The sequence below is a fragment of the Dendrobium catenatum genome, unplaced genomic scaffold (genome assembly GCF_001605985.2).
Source record: "Dendrobium catenatum unplaced genomic scaffold, ASM160598v2 fragScaff_scaffold_1290, whole genome shotgun sequence".
NCBI classification, from domain to species: domain Eukaryota; kingdom Viridiplantae; phylum Streptophyta; class Magnoliopsida; order Asparagales; family Orchidaceae; genus Dendrobium; species Dendrobium catenatum.
The window spans coordinates 151,059-168,274 of record NW_021319752.1 but is presented as its reverse complement, the minus strand read 5'-3'; the positions used below and the strand labels follow the sequence as shown (position 1 = coordinate 168,274).

Here is a 17,216-nt window from a genome sequence, read left to right as displayed (position 1 = left end):
GCCCTTACATTCAAATTATTCCCCCCAAAATTTGCATTAAGCCCAGCATGGGGCCAACATGAGTTCCGCCCCCCTCCCTGTGCTTCTTCCGCCGTGCATAAACCAGGACCGGTCCAGCCGGCCCCTCCTGGGCTGGCGTGAGCGTGGGTGTAACACAATCATTATTAGAAATTAAGTTGGAACTAAGAAAACGATCATTAGTTCATGTGGGTCAACAAAATTTAAGTTCAATGATGTTCGTGACTTGAGGTGATGATAATTTGGTGATGATTCATTTGCTACTCTAAATCTTGAGAGCAAAGGAAGTATAGGAATAAACAATGAAGGCTGATCCAATTCTTAGCAGATGAGCCAATTTAAAGTTTGTAGCGGTGCTTGAATTTGATCTTGCTGGCATGGTAGGTTTCAATAAAATAACTAATATTAAAATTTGTCAATATACTCTGATCTATAAATTTGGTCAATCCATGGAATAAAATAACCACACCATGCAAAGTGTTATGCTGTTCTTAAAGTGTTCTTCTCTCTAGTTTCGTTGTTGTATTCTGTGATTTTGAAGGTCTCTTCTCATATATTTTTCCTAAATTATGCTATTCTTTTGCATGTAAAGATTTTGAGAATGCTCCAAGACACAGTAGACGCTACACTATTGCTGCAAGACAGAATTGACATTATACTATTATTGCACTACAATAGGAAACTACTAAATTCTAACTGAGGCCACTTCTTGTTATATTGATTTTTTTTTCTTTTTTGTTAGATTGATTTAAGAAGGGCAAATAACACTGAAATTATGCTGACAAAAATCAAAATGCCACTGCCTGATATTATGGTATGTGTTTCTGATCAAATTTTTTTTTTCCTGTGGCTCAAACACATCCTGTTTACCATTTAACTGTGAAAAGAATTCCAACGGATTGTTTTTTTTTTTTGATTAAATATTCCCCATTATAGGGGTTTCATGTGATACAAGCATCATTTTTTAAAGTCTTTTTTGTTCAGGTTTGGTTCGAGATCACCATCTTTTTCTCGTCACAGTACTCGTTATAGGCAATATTTTATATTCCGAACATACTACCGTATTTTAGTGTAGTATTTTAGATGACTGACACAATTATCACAACCTTATTGGATGCCTTTTAATTCTCAAGGAGTATGGATCAATGAACAATTATTTCTTGATTTTTGGGTTTCTATGTTGTTGAGCAAAAATTTAATGACCATTTCTAACACCTACTTCGAGATTTTCTCAAACTTTTACATATTATCTAGTTATTCAATGAAAGAACAGCAGCCTTCTGTGATTCCATAAAGAATGACAAGTTCGTATTAACTGTTTACGCATTCATTTAGATGGAGCAGAGGGCAATAATTAGTGTGATTGTTGGTTTCCTCATTAGTAACTTTTTTTTTTTTGAGAATTTTTCAGCCTAAGCCATTTTATTAATCAGAAAACAAAGTACAGCATACAATAAAATGTTCAAAAGGGGACGAAAAAGCTTGAAAAATACATAAGTGCTAAAAAAAAGGCAAAGAAAAACAACTGATTATCAAAAACGAAGATAGCTCGAAGCCTGCATTCTGCACTGAACTCAGGTAGTCAATTACAATCGATGAGCAAATATATACTCTGGTTGCCCAGAGAACATCCAAGAGTATTCAAAGTTAGGCTATCATCATCGTTCAGACAATTTTCTCTTTCAATGCCTGACCAAAAAACCAAGCAAACAGATTGCCAACAGAGAAGTCGTCAAAAAAAATCATCAGCTAAGGCTTGCATTGCTGCAGAACACTTCTGCACCAGAATTTCTATAGTTCTATACCAGCTTCTCACGCGTAGAGCCAAAAGGAGGGTACTCCCTTATTTCCATTTTGAAATCTTTATTCTCACAGCTTTGGCTATGATAGAAGCTAGAGTGGAAAAACATTTTGCCTCGGAGTTAAACCTTTGATTGTTCCTTTCAGACCATAAATGGTATAAGATAGCATTTAACATTAAGAGATTGCTACATTTCTCATTATTTTCTCTCGGTAAGCCTCCAATGTACTCTAATGCTTGAGAAACATTGGGTCTTAAAAAGAAGTTTTTCATGTTAGGAATTAGCCGGATCAAAATGTTATAAGAGTATTCACACTCAAAAAATAAGTGAGAAATAGTCTCAATATTATTGAAACAGAAGTAACAAGTCGAGTTGGTAATCACAATGCCTTTCCCAGATAAAACATCCGCAGTTTTAAGCCTGCCAAGCAGCGCCATCCAGGTGTAAATAGAGTATCTAGGAGAGTATCTCTTATGCCAAATAAGATGAGACCAGTCAACTGAGGCTTCATTCTCAAAAAAATCCATATAAAAATCTTTATATGAGGCCTTTGGGTTACCCTTCCTGGTGATAGAATTTGTTTGATCCATAGTAATAGGAATTTTGCAAATAAAATCTCAAATCTCCTCACTGATAGAGTGCGGGATGTTCCAGCACCCATTATGAATCCAATTATCTATGGTGTCATTTTCCTTGCAAAGATTTAATAAATGAAGACCGGGAAATCTAGAGTTAAGTTTTTCTCCTAGACACCAGTGATCCCAAATAATTGAAGCCATACTAGGACTTTGAAGATTAAAAAGGAATTTTTCTCTCATCTGGGCTGCCGTATCACATACACCTTTCCAGAATTTAGTAGGATGTGAAGCATTGTTTTTCCAGGGAGAAGTATATCGTGCCAACAGAAATCCCGAAAGAGGATTATTCGAATTATAAATTCTGCAAATAATATTGCACTTATAAGCAAACCTCATAACCATTAAGGAAGGGATACCAAGCCCTCCTTTGTTGTATGGTTTGCAGGTGTTGGCCCAAGAGATAAGGTGCATATGTTTTTCATTAGTTTTACCAAAGTAAAGAAATATGACACACAATTTCCCGATGCTTTTAAAAACAAATTTAGGAATAAAAGAAGATCTAATCCAATATGATACAGTATTTGAAATAGTATACTTAATATATTGCATCCTGCCAGCTAACGAGAGAGTATTAGCTTTCCAACCAGAGAGGAGACCACTGATCTTATCCAATAAAGGGCTAAATTCAGAAATTTTAAGTTTCTTAGTCGAAATTGGGATACCCAGATAATTGAAGTTATTGGAAACATTGGATATCTTCAGAATTTGAGCAAGTCTAACCTCACTAGAGGTGTTCAGGGAGAAAACTACAGTGCTCTTATGGCTATTAAGATGAAGCACAGAGTGCATAGTAAAATTCTCCAGAGTGTTATTAAGGCTATTGCAGTTTAATTCACTTGCCTTACCAAAGACAATAAGATCATCAGCGTATAGAAGGTGCGAAATATCAAAATCACCTACAGAAATGCCCTTAAAATCTCCCATCCTTGATTTGTCATCTAGTAAGCAAGATAGGCTGTCCATAATAATACAAAAAAGGTAAGGGCTGAGCGGGCAGCCCTGCCTTAAACCAGTTGATGATGTAAAGTAACCTTCTAACGAGCCATTTAGGCATATAGAGTAATTAACGTTGGTAATGCAGGCTTTGACCTAGCTAGTGAAAACCCTCGGGATACCCTTTTGAATCATTCTAGCAACGAGGAAATCTCTAGAAATGGTGTCAAATGCCTTTCTAATGTCATATTTAGCACAAAAGAGTTTACTTCTGCTAGCATTGGTGAAGACCTTCGTAATTTCACTGACCAAGAGGGTGTTATCAGTGGCTAAACGATTAGAAATAAATGTAGCTTGACTTTTGTGAATGATAAGGGGCATAATAACCTTTATACGATCCGCAAGAATTTTAGCAATGATTTTGTAAAATACATTACACAAGGCTATGGGTCTGAAGTCTTCGATACTACTGGCATGAGATTTTTTGGGTACCAACACAAGAGCAGTGGCCTTGGCACCTTTAGGAAGATAACTTTTAGCAAAGAACGATTGAACAGCCTTAAAAACATCTATGACAATTATGTGCCAACACTTCTTATAAAAACCAAAGTTAAACCCGTCTGGACCAGGTGAGGAGTCAGAGTGTCCAGAAAAACAGCTTTTTTAACTTCATCAAATGTGATAGGCATAGTAAGATGCTCAGCTAAATGTGGAGGAAGACAGGAGCCTTCGGGAATTAAACTACTATCAGGAGTAGGCTGGTTAAGCAAATTCTTAAAATGAAGAATGATTTTTTTAATATTAGAATCATGATCCTTGGGAGGGCCAATGAGAACACTCTCAATAGCACTATTATTACCAGCTCTTCTCCTGTGGATCCTAGTATAAAGGAATTCTAAACCTTCTTCCCCATTCAAAATCCATTTGACTTTTGCTCTTTGATTCACCCAAGAGGACTAGATAGAGTTGTAATACATCATGTTAGAGTTAATACTTTGGAGTTTAATGCAAAGCTCAGGATTGAGAGGATCCATGTCTAGAAGCGTCTGGCAATCCAACTGCTGCTTAGTGTAAGAGTCAATCAAAGGCATGATAGTGTTGGTTGAGTTCCAATTACACTCCTTGATAAGCAGTTTAAACCTCCTGAGCTTGCTATAGAAACTAATGATAGGATTGCCACTAGATGGCAGTGCAAAAACATCAAAGAGAAGGTTCTAGAACTCCTGGTAGTGAGTCCAGTGATTTTTAAACATGAACTGATGGAGATTTTTCCTATTTTCACCAATAGTAATGATAAGAGGAGAGTGGTCAGAGATAGAGGCACTTAGAACTTTGTACGAGGAGTTGTGAAAGGAAGTAATCCATTTCTCATTGACAAGTGCTCTATCAAGCTTAATGCTGATTGGATTATCACTTCTCTGGTTGTGCCAAGTATAGAAGATACTCGAGGAAGTAAGCTCTGTGAGGGCAGAGTCAAAAATCATAGAGTTAAATTGACCTAACCTAGCTTCTGGTATCAAATTCCCTCCAGTTTTTTCAAAGCTTTAGCGACAGCAGTTGAAATCCCCAGTAACTATCCACAGGAGATTATTAAAGGGGTTAATACTTCTAATCTCATCCCATAATTTATTTCCCTCATCATGAGAGTTGGAGGCATGCATAAATTATGGTGAGAATAACAGGTTGTTGGGAGGCTACAGTAAGCTTGCCCGAAATCATTTGATTGGAAAAAATATAGGTTCAAAATTAATTCTATCAACATTCCATTTGACCCAAATCCTACCTGGGTTAGCAAGATGGAAGTTATTACAACTTTTCTCATTGGTGAAGATCTCATGTCTAGAGCAGAACTAGGGATCATTCAAATTGTGAAGGAGAATTCTATTCTCCAAAAGACAGACCATATCTAAGCTATGATCCTTAACCAGCTTTTTGACACCGTTTACTTTATCAGGGCTATTGAAGCCCCTGATATTCCACATGGCAAAGGGTGGAATGGACATCATATTTTAGAGTTTTTGCTCCTTTTGGAGCCTTTCCCTCTAGTGTTGGTTTGGTTTTTATTTCCCTTGTCCGAAGGAACTTGGATATTTATTTGATTGGTGTTACTGGGTGGGAAACCAGAGGAACAAGGCGGATCATATGGTGTCGGATTCAATAAAGTGGCCCCAGTCTGATGAGAATTAACTATAGCTTTGGAAGTAGTATCAAATTCTGGATCCTGAATTTCTTGCAAGGCAGAGAATTTGTTCATGATCTGAATAGTGGGAGATTTTGACTTAAGAGGAGAAGAAGATTGAGCAGGAGGATTAGAGGATTCTTTAGAAGAGAAATCCTCATTAGGTGACACTACAGGAAATTCAGCTGTTACTAGCGGCCTTGACCGGCGGTTATATGGCCGCCGGTAATAACGGCGGTTTCGCCGCTGGTTATTGCCGGCGGCCTAATCGGTGGTTATTTAAGTTTAAGCCGCCGGAACTAGCGGCGGTCATCTAACCGCCGGATGAACCGTCGGACCTAAATATTACCGGCGGTTTACCGACGCTTGCCGTCAGTTGTTCAACCGCACACCAGCTGTTGTAACCGCTGGGAAGCCATCGGTGGTGGACCGCCGAATAGCCGTCGTTAACTTGTCCGGCGGCTCAACGGCCGTAACGCCGCCGGTACTAAATCCGGTAATAACCTGCGGTTTAAGCCGCTGGTAAGCCGTCGGGAAAAAACACTGCCGGAAAAACACCGCCGGCAATGGTTTCCTACGCCGTTTTTGCCGGCGGTTGATAACCGCCGAAAAGCCACCGGTTTTTTTAAAAACCGCTGGTTTTACCAGTAAAGCCGCCGGAAAAAACCGCCGGTTTTGGCCGAATTTCCTGTAGTGAGTTGAGATTGGGAATGTTAGGAATGTTATTGTTGGTCTTGTGTAAGGCTTCTTGAGGATTTTCCGGTTTATGTATAGCTTCAGCAATAGTAGGAGGTAGACCCTATGGGCCGCCAAGTCATTTCTGGGTCTGCGACTAGTACTGCGACCACGAGAGGGGTTGAAAGGGATTTGAGATGGCGGCTGGGCATTCGGGTATTTTGGGCATTCAGAAGTTGAATGAATCAAGAAAGAACAGCATTCGCAAGGCTTAGGTTTCCATTCATATTGAATTTTCAAATTGAAAATTTTACCTTCTACCAGGATAGGAACGGAGTCCGGATATGTGGCGGCAAAATCTACCTGCACGCATACCCTTGCATACGTAAGATGAGACTTTGTTGCCGTAAGGTCATCTACAGCAAGCGGAATTCCTATTTTGGTTGCTATTTTTGAGATTCTGATAGGGGTCCAACAACAAAGAGGTAGATTGTGTATTTTGATCCAGATCGGGACCGAAGTAAACTCCTCCCGTTTAGGACTAAATAGAGGAGACCACTTTTATTGTATGAATGGCTTGCCTAAGATAACCAGGCTCCTTTATTCCAGACATAATCAAGATCTTCGGTAGAAGAAAACTTAAACAGGAAGAAACCATCACTAAGAGAAATCATCTTGAGGCTACTTTAAGCTTCCATACCTTGTTTACCACAGCAAGTAAAGAACCATAGTATGGCCTCTTGCATAGAGAGTATCCTACCAAGGTTTGGTTCCATTCCAGCGATACATCCACAACATCTTCATGAGAGAAGGGGATAATTTCCTCCGGCGTCGGAAGAGAGATAGCAAAATTGCTAGGATTTGGGTTGTCAGCTAAGATTCGAGTCCAGGGGAGCGGGTTTTGCGAAGAGACCAGTGAAGAAACGTGATGCATGCTAAGCGGAGGAGGTTTGGCGGAGAGGAGAGGCGGAAAAACAGCGTCTCATTAGTAACTTAAATGACGTGATTTTGAATCTTAGGAACGTTATCACTTATAAAGCAGAGGTAGGTTGTATAGATCAATCCCTCATGCACAGGCATGCATTTATGTTTATACAAAGGGCTTAGGAAAGGAAATATCTTTGTTAGGAAATGCAGTCCTTTCCTATTAGGAATTTGGTATGATGGTGAATGTACCAAATAATAATAATAATTTGGGTGGGTCTTAGTGCGGCCATTAGGCCAGGCCTTCTCATATTTTAGTTCTATTTTGTTTTGTATTTTTGGTGCAAAACATATGAGTTTCCTGTAGGGTATAGAGAAGGGAAGAAACATGAGATACCCTACGTAATTCAGTGCAATGCAAAAAGCACGGAAAAATAAAACAAAGGATTAAATTAAAGTCATTATATGTAAAAGAAGCAACAACCATTGCACTCCAAAATGAACAAAATATGCATATGATGGTAGCTTCATTTATATTTTATCTTAGGCTGCTAAAAAGCTGATTATTATCATAAACATAAAAATATCTTAATTATTTCTTTTCATCTAAAGAAGGGGAAAGGTTTGTAAATGCAATGGCCAAGTTTTAGAAATACATTGATGTCGTTCATGACTCAACTTACTGGTTATTAGATGCGAGGAAGGCATATTTTCATTTTTAAGTTTGGAATTCCCATAAATAGCACAATGAATGGGTTAAATAGAGAATGTGCCTGGTTTTTTTTTCCATTGGAAACTAAGATATTGGTGCAAGATCAATATTAATCTGTTGTCAGCTAGCATGAAGTGATGAAACTATACTCTTTCTCATTTTTATACATGCTGGCACATTCATGACTATAAAGAGGATTTATCGTCTTAGCATTGAAAAAAAATCAAGGGGAAAACCACTATGCTTGTACACACATAGATATGTTAAGAATAGTTCATAATAGGTAAGATTTTGTATTGAAAATCGAAGAAGGTGAAAACCACTATTCTTATCTAGTTGAAAAGATTTCATTTGTGTAAATCATAAACTATAAAAGCATGTATTTTCCTATAACTAGAAAAGGCATTATTACAGTATAGTGGACATGAATGGTGGAATACATCTTCCATTATGGAAGTAGGAGTCTTGAGATGCACTAATTGTTAGCAGACACTAGTGTATGATCATCACAATCACTGCCCTTATAGGAGGGTAGACTAACGATCAGATAGGTGATGACAAATATTGATGTTTATCGAACATGAGTTGTCACTCATTGGAAAAAATCAGACGACACTCAATTAATTAGGAATGCAGATATTGGATGATCATTGGTGATCCTCTTAGTATTTCTCCTTATCAGAGGGGAGATTGACAAAATGAAGATGGTGATCGAACATTTGTGGATGACATATATTAAATATTGGTAGATGTCAAATGATGACCAATTGGGAGCGTTGGACGATGGCTAGAGTTTGCTAAGAGGGGAGGCTAACTACCAGGAAGGCAAATATCAATGTTGGCGGCTTACAAAACTTGGGTTACAATAGACTAAGTATGCTGGATGTTGGGAAATTATTTGTGGTCTGCTCAATCCTTCACCTTATAGAAGATAGGCTAGACAATCAGAATTGTAGGTGTCAAGCGTTAGTACTCAACTAGCTAAGCGATGATGATACCATATGTTAATAGGCACCGATGTTGGTTGATGATGAGCTTCGACATTTGTAGATGACAAGCGTCTATGTTGGTCAACAATCGACGATGGGATCAACAATGGTGTTGTGTTCTTTAATTTTCTAAGTTCGAGAATTCTTTCCGTCAAAGTCCTCTTTGGGATCTCCTGCTAATGTGTCGAATTGGGGATGATTAGAGACTAGGATACTCCATTGGGCGATTATGTTGATCCTCTTGATCATTTGATGCTTATTCGACATATTAGTTGCTTAATGATATCATAATTGAGTGTTCTTGAGATCATCATTCTTATCTTATTGATACACTCATTTCAATTGTGAGCACGAGGAATTCGAGGTTGTTTGATATCTCAAATGATCTCGTGTAGTTTCAACTACACTTATGAGTACTAGATTTAAGTCTATTTGGACTGGCGTTCTTTGTATTATTTCGTGTGATCGAGACCCTCAATTTGTCATAGATAGAGTTCAGTTGTCCCAAATTAAGTTAATATTAAAATTTTTTATTTAGGTATTTGGATGGTTTGAGCTCTTAAAATTGCGGCAAGATACGTGCTTAATCAAATGAATTTACTAGTGACATATCATCTGGGAATAGGAGAAATTATTAAGTTTTTAATCAATATTTTTGTGTAGCTTTCAATCATCTTTTCTTTATGGAGTGATCAACCCACAATCAACAACTAATGATGTTATGCCATACTTTAAGATAATTAAGGAGAGAATTCAATTATTAAAAGTAATATTTTTATGGCTATAACCAATAACTAATATATATTTTTAAAATTAATATTTTTATTAATTAAGGAGAGAATTCAATAATTAAAATAAGATTAAATTGGTGCATTTGATTAGAATATATGTAAGATAGATTTAATTTGTCTATTTTCATGGTTGTAACTTCCAACTTTTTTTTCTTAAAACATATTTGTTATATTTGACATGTGATTTATTATTATTTTTTTAAAGAGCAAATAAATTTTCTCGTATAAATGAATTAAAAAGGTTAAAAAAAAAAATAGATTTTAATTTCAACATGAAGATTTATTATTATTTAGTTGTGGGCTCCGAAAATTCACACCCTGACCTCTTCGCGACCCCTCTCTTTTTCATGTCGGCGAGGAGAGTTTTAACGAATAAGTTCCAAGGCAAATTTTTAGAAGGTAGATTAGGTTTTAGATAAGATATTACCCAGAGATTTCACCCTCATTTTGTGAGTACTTTATTATCTGAGTTCAGGTTTCCTATAGGTGCAAGCCCTTATAGTTAATTACACCTCTCTATAGCGAGAGAGAAGTTTCGATTTAGGCTAGTCGTAAAAAAAGACTTGTAGTATCCGACGTATAGTAGCCGCAAAATTTGATATTTTAAAACTAGAATTTATCACCGCGCATTTAAAGTGGATGGTGGGGGGAATGATGATGAACCCGATCATGATCCCATTGTTCCATCATCCCGGGTCATCATGGTCCCTTGTCTATCGAGTTAGAGGAGGTAGTCAACCCGACCTGACTGAAGGATCGTTATCAGTAGCCATAAGTTGCTTCGTACAAGGGGACCTTCTAGACTTGGGGTGAATGTTTGCCTAAGAGGACAAATTTATGTCCACCTTAGCTAACAAAAGGCTTTGTGCCCTGTAGATTATATCATATTGATTCATTACTCAATATTTAGAGCCGTTGGGGAACATACGAGCTCTGACCATTACCGTAATTTAATGATACCATTTGACGGAAAAATCACCCAGTCAGAGGGGCCCAATCATAACCATTTACTTATGGTGTCATTTGATGATGAAAGCACCGGTTAGAGGACACGTACAATGTCCTTACTAGCAAGAGATGATTTAAGAATTAATATTTTTGATATTCTCGACTAGACATTTGTTCTTTGTGAGTTGAAGTAATTTTTAAATTTGTCCACCTAGACAAACTGTTGCGGAGAGTGGATGATTTTTGCTTTAAGTGTTAAATGATTAATTTTAGTTTTTTTAATATATGTAGAGTTTTGAAGCTTTTGGTAGAATTTAAAGGTTAACCCCTCTGGTTGATATTAGCTTTCAACGCGGCCATCCTCAAAGTGGCTTCATTGTCACTTTAAATGTTTATATTTTATGAGTATGGGAAGCATTTTAAAAGTTTGGGTCTCCTCCACTTGAGATTTTCTGTCAACACGATCATCATCGGGGTGACTTTATTGTCACTTTAAATGTTTATATTTTATGAGTATGGGAGGCATTTTAAAAGTTTGGGTTCCCCTACCATTGAGATTTTCTATCAATACGGTCATTATCGGGTTGACTTTATTGTCACTCTAAATGTTTATATTTTATGAAATTTTGGGAGGAATTTTAAATATTTGGAGTCTCCTTCGATTGAGATTTTCTGTCAACATGATCATCATTGGGGATTTTAAAGTCATTTAAAAATATTTATATTTCATAAGCATTTTAGAGGCATTTGAAAATGTAGTGTCTAGTCGGGTTGAGATAAACATTCAACACGATCATCATCCGAGATTATGAGCAATTTCAATTTATTGTCAGAATATTATCGACTACGTCTACTTGCTAACAGATGATCGGGTCAATATAGATTTACATTTTTGGTGATGAATCTTTCTTATAATAGATTTATATGTAACTTTTTTTGTGCTATTAGAATTATTTGCAACATTGTTTTTTCAAGAATCGGCTCTCCTTGCGGTGGTAGTAAAGAATGCAAGTTCCCTTCCAATTTGTGGCTAGTTATAATTATGCTTCGACATAAAAAAAAACATTTCTTTCAAGAATGCTTGACTTTTTGAGGAAATAAATTTTATAATAACTCAATAATTATGCTTGTGTGCTCATTTTGTCATTGAATGGAAAAAAAAAGCACTATAACTAACCATGTGGGAACTTGAGTAGCAATTCTTTTTAGCATCAGTTTATATCATTGTGGCTCCAATCTTTTAATTGTTATTTTCCTTAACACAAGTTGTGCCATTGATGCTATCATCAGCCAAGGAAAAACTTTAGCAAAGACAGTAGTTCGCATTATCTATTGTAATTAAACTAGCTATACTATATGAATCCATGCTGGTCTTCAAAAAAGTTACTTGCCGCAAAGTTGATGGCGATATTATTTAGATAGTTGAGATGGATTCATGATAAAACTATGAAGGATAAATTTAGAAATAATTATATTATAAAGATGGTGGGATAATATCTTTTGAAGATAAGAGCAAGATATAATTAGATGGTTTGGCCACATATATTGGAGTGTTGAGATAGTCCACCAAAATGGTTAGTTTGAGATGATTGAATAGGGGTAGATTAAAGTAACATGGCAAGAGGTTATGTGAAAAGATATGCAAAAAAATAGTGAACTCCTTATGTACATAAGGGAGAATGGTCACAAGGCTGATCCTAAATAGTTAGGATAATTAAGGATAATAATGGCATTGATGATTGATTGAAGAAATATTAGTAGAATTAGCTATTTCTTATGGCAAATCCTATCTTCTAGTATAGTACATAAGGGAGAACCGTAATTATGCTAGAGTGGAGCAGGATTTTTTTTCACAAAAAAAAAAGTAGAAGACTACAGCAAAATCACCTATTACCGGCAGCTTTTTCGGACAGAAAGTGATAATTTTATGGCAGCTTTAGAATTTACCGGTTGCCCGCGACTGCCCGGACGCCCAGCCCTGCCTACCTGCGCCTGTGCGAATCCAGCGAGATTCGAACTGTGTTGAATTCAAATTATATCAAACACAACCATTATGCTACAATGCAAAATATGACTCATTGCTTACTAATTATTTCATAAAATTAATAATCATTTTAAAAGCTGAAATTATATTGACTAATTAATTTTATTATGTAAATTAAAATTTAATAATAAGTTAAAAAATTAAAATTAGTAATTAGTAATTAATTTAAAATGGAAATTAATTAAATTAAAGTATTATCATTAAAATTTAATTAAAACAAATTATTAACTTAATAATTTATTAAAATACTATTAAAATAACTAATCAATGAAAATAAAATTTTAAAATAAATTTAAATTTAAATCTTTAATTAAGGAACAATTTAACTTAAATTAGTTAATATAATTTTTAATCTTTTTTTCTTAAATCATTTAAATAGTTAAATTTTTAATCATTTTATTTAAATTATTTAAAAGTCGCCGGAAAGCTAGAAAAGCTGCCGGAAAATTTCGCCGGTAATGGGTGATTTTCCTGTAGTGGAACTGAAGAAGCCTAAACTAAAATGGTGGCAGTGTTTGTTGAATACCTACAACAAACTTTGTGGTGACAATTATGAAGTCTGCCATACAATTGACAATGGCCTTGATCACTAAGTGTCGGCTATCCAGTCAAACCAATGGTTACAACTCGTGGTTGTTTTCGGAGTTTAACTTTTTAAATCATTTTTTGTAATATATGATTGTTCGGATAAATACTAGTATCCATAATAATGTACAAAGTATTTAAAAAGGAAATGTCTTATTGTCTGCATTTTTACTAGGATAATTTCCTTTTTACATTGATTAGCGAAATTTAATCTGCGCTGTTTATAATGCATGGTGCTCTCTCAGAATGCTGCGCTAGCATTGGATGACTCCATTCTAGATGGTGATCAAGTTGAAAATCTTATCAAGTTTTGTCCAACCGAAGAAGATGTGGAGCTTCTTAAGGTGCATAAATCAGTAGTTTGATTTCATTTGATTGGTAATTCATTACTCTTATTTTACAACTTTTGCGCTGTAACCTGAATTCTCATGTGTTCTTGGATGTTAGAACTACACTGGAGATAAAGAAAGCCTTGGTAAATGTGAGCAGGTAAGTTCGATCTTATAATGCAGAAGTTACATTTTCTCGTAAACATTTTTGCATTGTTTTCTCATTCTGTTCGATCTGTATGTGCTAATTTTCTTATTCTGTTTAATGATGTATAGTTGATCAATAACACTAAAAGATATAACAAGAAGTGCTAATATTTTTCTATTGTTTGCTCTATTATTTCTTATCTTTATTGGCAAGTTGGGCTTTTCATATCTAAATTCTATAAATTTGATTTATTTATTTTTGTTCCGTGTGTATCTCTTTCACTCAAATGAATTGCTAACATGGTGATTTGAGCAATTCCTTCTATTTTCTGATCTCTAGGCTTATTCAGCTGTTTGAGCTCACCAATATTGTGCATGGTTCTTTCTTTATACAAATGAACAAATAGGTGTAAAACTTGCAGAAAACAACCTTTTGTCCTTGCCTAATCATATTTTGATTGGATGCATTAATTAACATTTGTGGTGTATATGCATGCACATATATGGATTTGTGAGCATAAAAAGGAAAAAAAGAAAAAAATAGAAAAAATACTTTAAATTTTCTTGCTTAATTTTGTAAGAAGTGTGGAAGTATTTGTAAACTTTTCCAAAATGCTTACTATGGAAATAAATCAAAGTTATTTATAAAAAAAAAACCTTGAAGGGGGGCTGTCAGTTGGAATAGGAAGAGGAGACACTTCGATAGCAATCTAAGTGTCATAAGAGAATTGATCCAATAGTTTGAACACTTAATCCGTATGCTTAAGGATCTCTATTAAGATTGGTTGACTTGTGGGCCCCATGATCAACTTCCTGTCAAACTGAATGATATAAATTTATCATTCCAAGTTTGTTTATAATATTTTTGAATGTGGGATTGCAGATCTTTTGGTGAGAATGTTAGCTAGTTGTTTTTTTAGCACATATGGAGTGCAAGTCTATCTACTTTTTATTCTCTTTTATATAACTCTTCATAACACTATTATTACCATGTCTTAAGTCATGGATGAGAAAAGTGAAGAGCTGTGTTAGGTAGTCGACAACCAATGTAAAATTTGTTGAATAATCATGACATTAATTGAAGACTAAAAAGATGTTGGATGAGTGAAGAATTAGCGTGTGTTGATTAAAAAAAAAAGAGTGTGTGTTGATTCCTATTTTTAAGAATAAAGGTGATGAATAAGATTGTACGAATGATAAAGGAATTAAGTTAAGGTGTCATTCTAAAACTATGGGAGAGAGTTATGGAGCATAGGTTGCGACGTGATACTAATGTTTCTCAAAATCAATTTGGATTCATGCCAGATTGGTCTACTATGGAAGCTATACATTTACTGAGAGGTTTGATGGAGAAGTATAGAGAGAATAAGGAGGTCTACATATGATATTTATTGATTTAGAGAAAGCATATGATAAAGTTTCAAGAGAAGTGCTATGGAGAGTTCTAGAAAAGAAATGGATTATTAATTCTTATATTCTAGTCATTAAGGATATGTATGCATAAGTTGTTATTTGTATTCAAACACAAGGTGGTTTGACCAAGTATTTTCCTATTTCAGTTGGATTACATCAAGGTCCATATCTTTTTTGCTTTAGTCATGGATGTTCTCACTAAACATTTGTTAGAGGTTGAACCCCGGTTTATGCTTTTACTGATGATATTCTTCTTGTTGATAAGATAAGAGAGGGAGTTAAAGGTAAACTTGAATTAAGGAGGTCAACCTTAGAGTATAAAGGTTATTCGTTTGAGTAGATCTAAAGATGAATATATGGAGTGTATTTTTAGTAGTAATAGATCTAGTGGGGAGATTGTAACTTTGGGCGATCAAGGCATTAATAAGAGTACACATTTTAGATATCTTGGATCTATTGTTCAAACTGATGGTGAATAGATGGGGATATTATTAGTAGAATTCAAATTGGATGGTTGAAGTGGAGGAATTCATAGAGCTTGTTGTGTGATAGAAAAGTCCCTCTAAAACTTAAGGAAAAATTCTATAAGATGGTGGTTAGACCTGCCATGCTTCATGGTCCATAATATTGGCCATTAAAAGAGAATCATAATATTAAGTTAAGTCTTACAGAGATGAAGATGCTCAAGTGGATGAGTGGCTTTACTCTTAGAGACAGGATATAAAATGAGGATATATGTGAAAATGTTGGAGAAGCTCATGTGGAAGATAAGATTAGAGAGAGTCTCCTTAGATGGTTTAGTCACATAAAATGGCTGTCTTTCGATGACCTGGTTAAGAAAATAGATGTATTAGATTAGGCTTATGTTAAAAAGGTAGAGATAGACCTAAAAGACTTGGTTAGAAAATATTAGAAATTACATTTCTTTGTTAGTTTTAAATGAGAATTTGACTCAAAAACATGATACAATGGAGAAAAATGATTCATGTAGCCGACCCCACGTAGTGGGATAAAGGCTTGTTGTTGTTGTTGTTTTATGAAATATCTATCCACCTCCACATGCTTAGTACAATCATGTATGACTGGATTATGAATAGCATTGATGGAAGATTTGTTATGACAATATATCTTTATTGGCCACTCCTATTTGATTTTTAAATCTTCCTAAATGAGATTGATCGATAGAAGCTTATAGATTCCATAGACAATGGCTCTAAACTCAAACTTCATGCTAGATCTTCAAATAAATGGTTGTTTCTTGCTCCTCATTATTATGAGATTCCCTACAAAAAATGTATGGTATCAAGTTGTGGATCTATTTATTGGTAGTCATGCATAGTATGCATCAGCATACCCTTTAATTTGTAAAGTGATCTTCTTTTTATATAAGATTTCTTTACCAATACTTGATTTAAGGTATATGAGTATTTATAAGTAGCTAAAATATGAGAATCTTTGGGTTTGCACATGAATTAATCGATAAGACATACTGCAAATGCAAATTTTGAATGGAAGTGAGAAATCTTTTTTTTTTCCAACTTATCTTTCATATTGTTTCATGTCAACTTCATTTCCTTCTTCATCTATGTTTTTTTTTTTTTTTGACTTGTTCAATCTGGTTTCATAGGATTTGCAATCGGTCATCTTTGTTTTTTTAGTAGATCTATGATATATTTTTGTTAATAGACAAATATTTCTTATTTAGATTGAGCAACATCAATTCTTAAGATGTATTTTGGTTTCCCAACTCTTTAATCTTAAATTCTTCAACAAGATTGTGGGCTCCGAAAATTCGGCCCTGGCCTCCACTCGCTTTTCTTTTATTCGGCGAGGGAGTTTTAACTGAATAAGTTCCGAGGTAAATTTTGGAAGACAGATGGGTTTGTAGATAAGACACTACCCAGAGATTTCGCCCATATTTTGTGAGGACTTTATGATATGAGTTCTGGTTTCCTATAGGCGCAAGCCCCTATAGTTAATTACCCCTCTCGATCACGAGAGAGAACTTTCGATTAAGGCTAGTCGTCAATCAGATACGTATAGAATATACGTGTTATCTAGCATATAGTAGCAGCAATGGATTTAGATA

The 17,216-nt window shown here is 35.2% G+C and overlaps 1 protein-coding gene across 2 annotated transcripts in view; it reads left to right on the top strand.

The window, feature by feature from the left end:
* Positions 1-751: 751 nt before the first annotated feature.
* LOC110115099 (formin-like protein 5) overlaps positions 752-17,216 on the top strand; it is a 45,515-nt gene continuing 29,050 nt past the window's right edge. The window contains exons 1-3 of one of the 2 annotated variants that reach the window (XM_028699453.1): positions 752-832; positions 13,484-13,582; positions 13,686-13,727. In XM_028699453.1, the coding sequence (XP_028555286.1) occupies positions 794-832; positions 13,484-13,582; positions 13,686-13,727 (180 nt within the window). In that variant the 5' untranslated portion in view covers positions 752-793. The remainder of the gene's footprint in view (positions 833-13,483; positions 13,583-13,685; positions 13,728-17,216) is intronic. The other variant, XM_020848236.2, reaches the window with a different exon arrangement.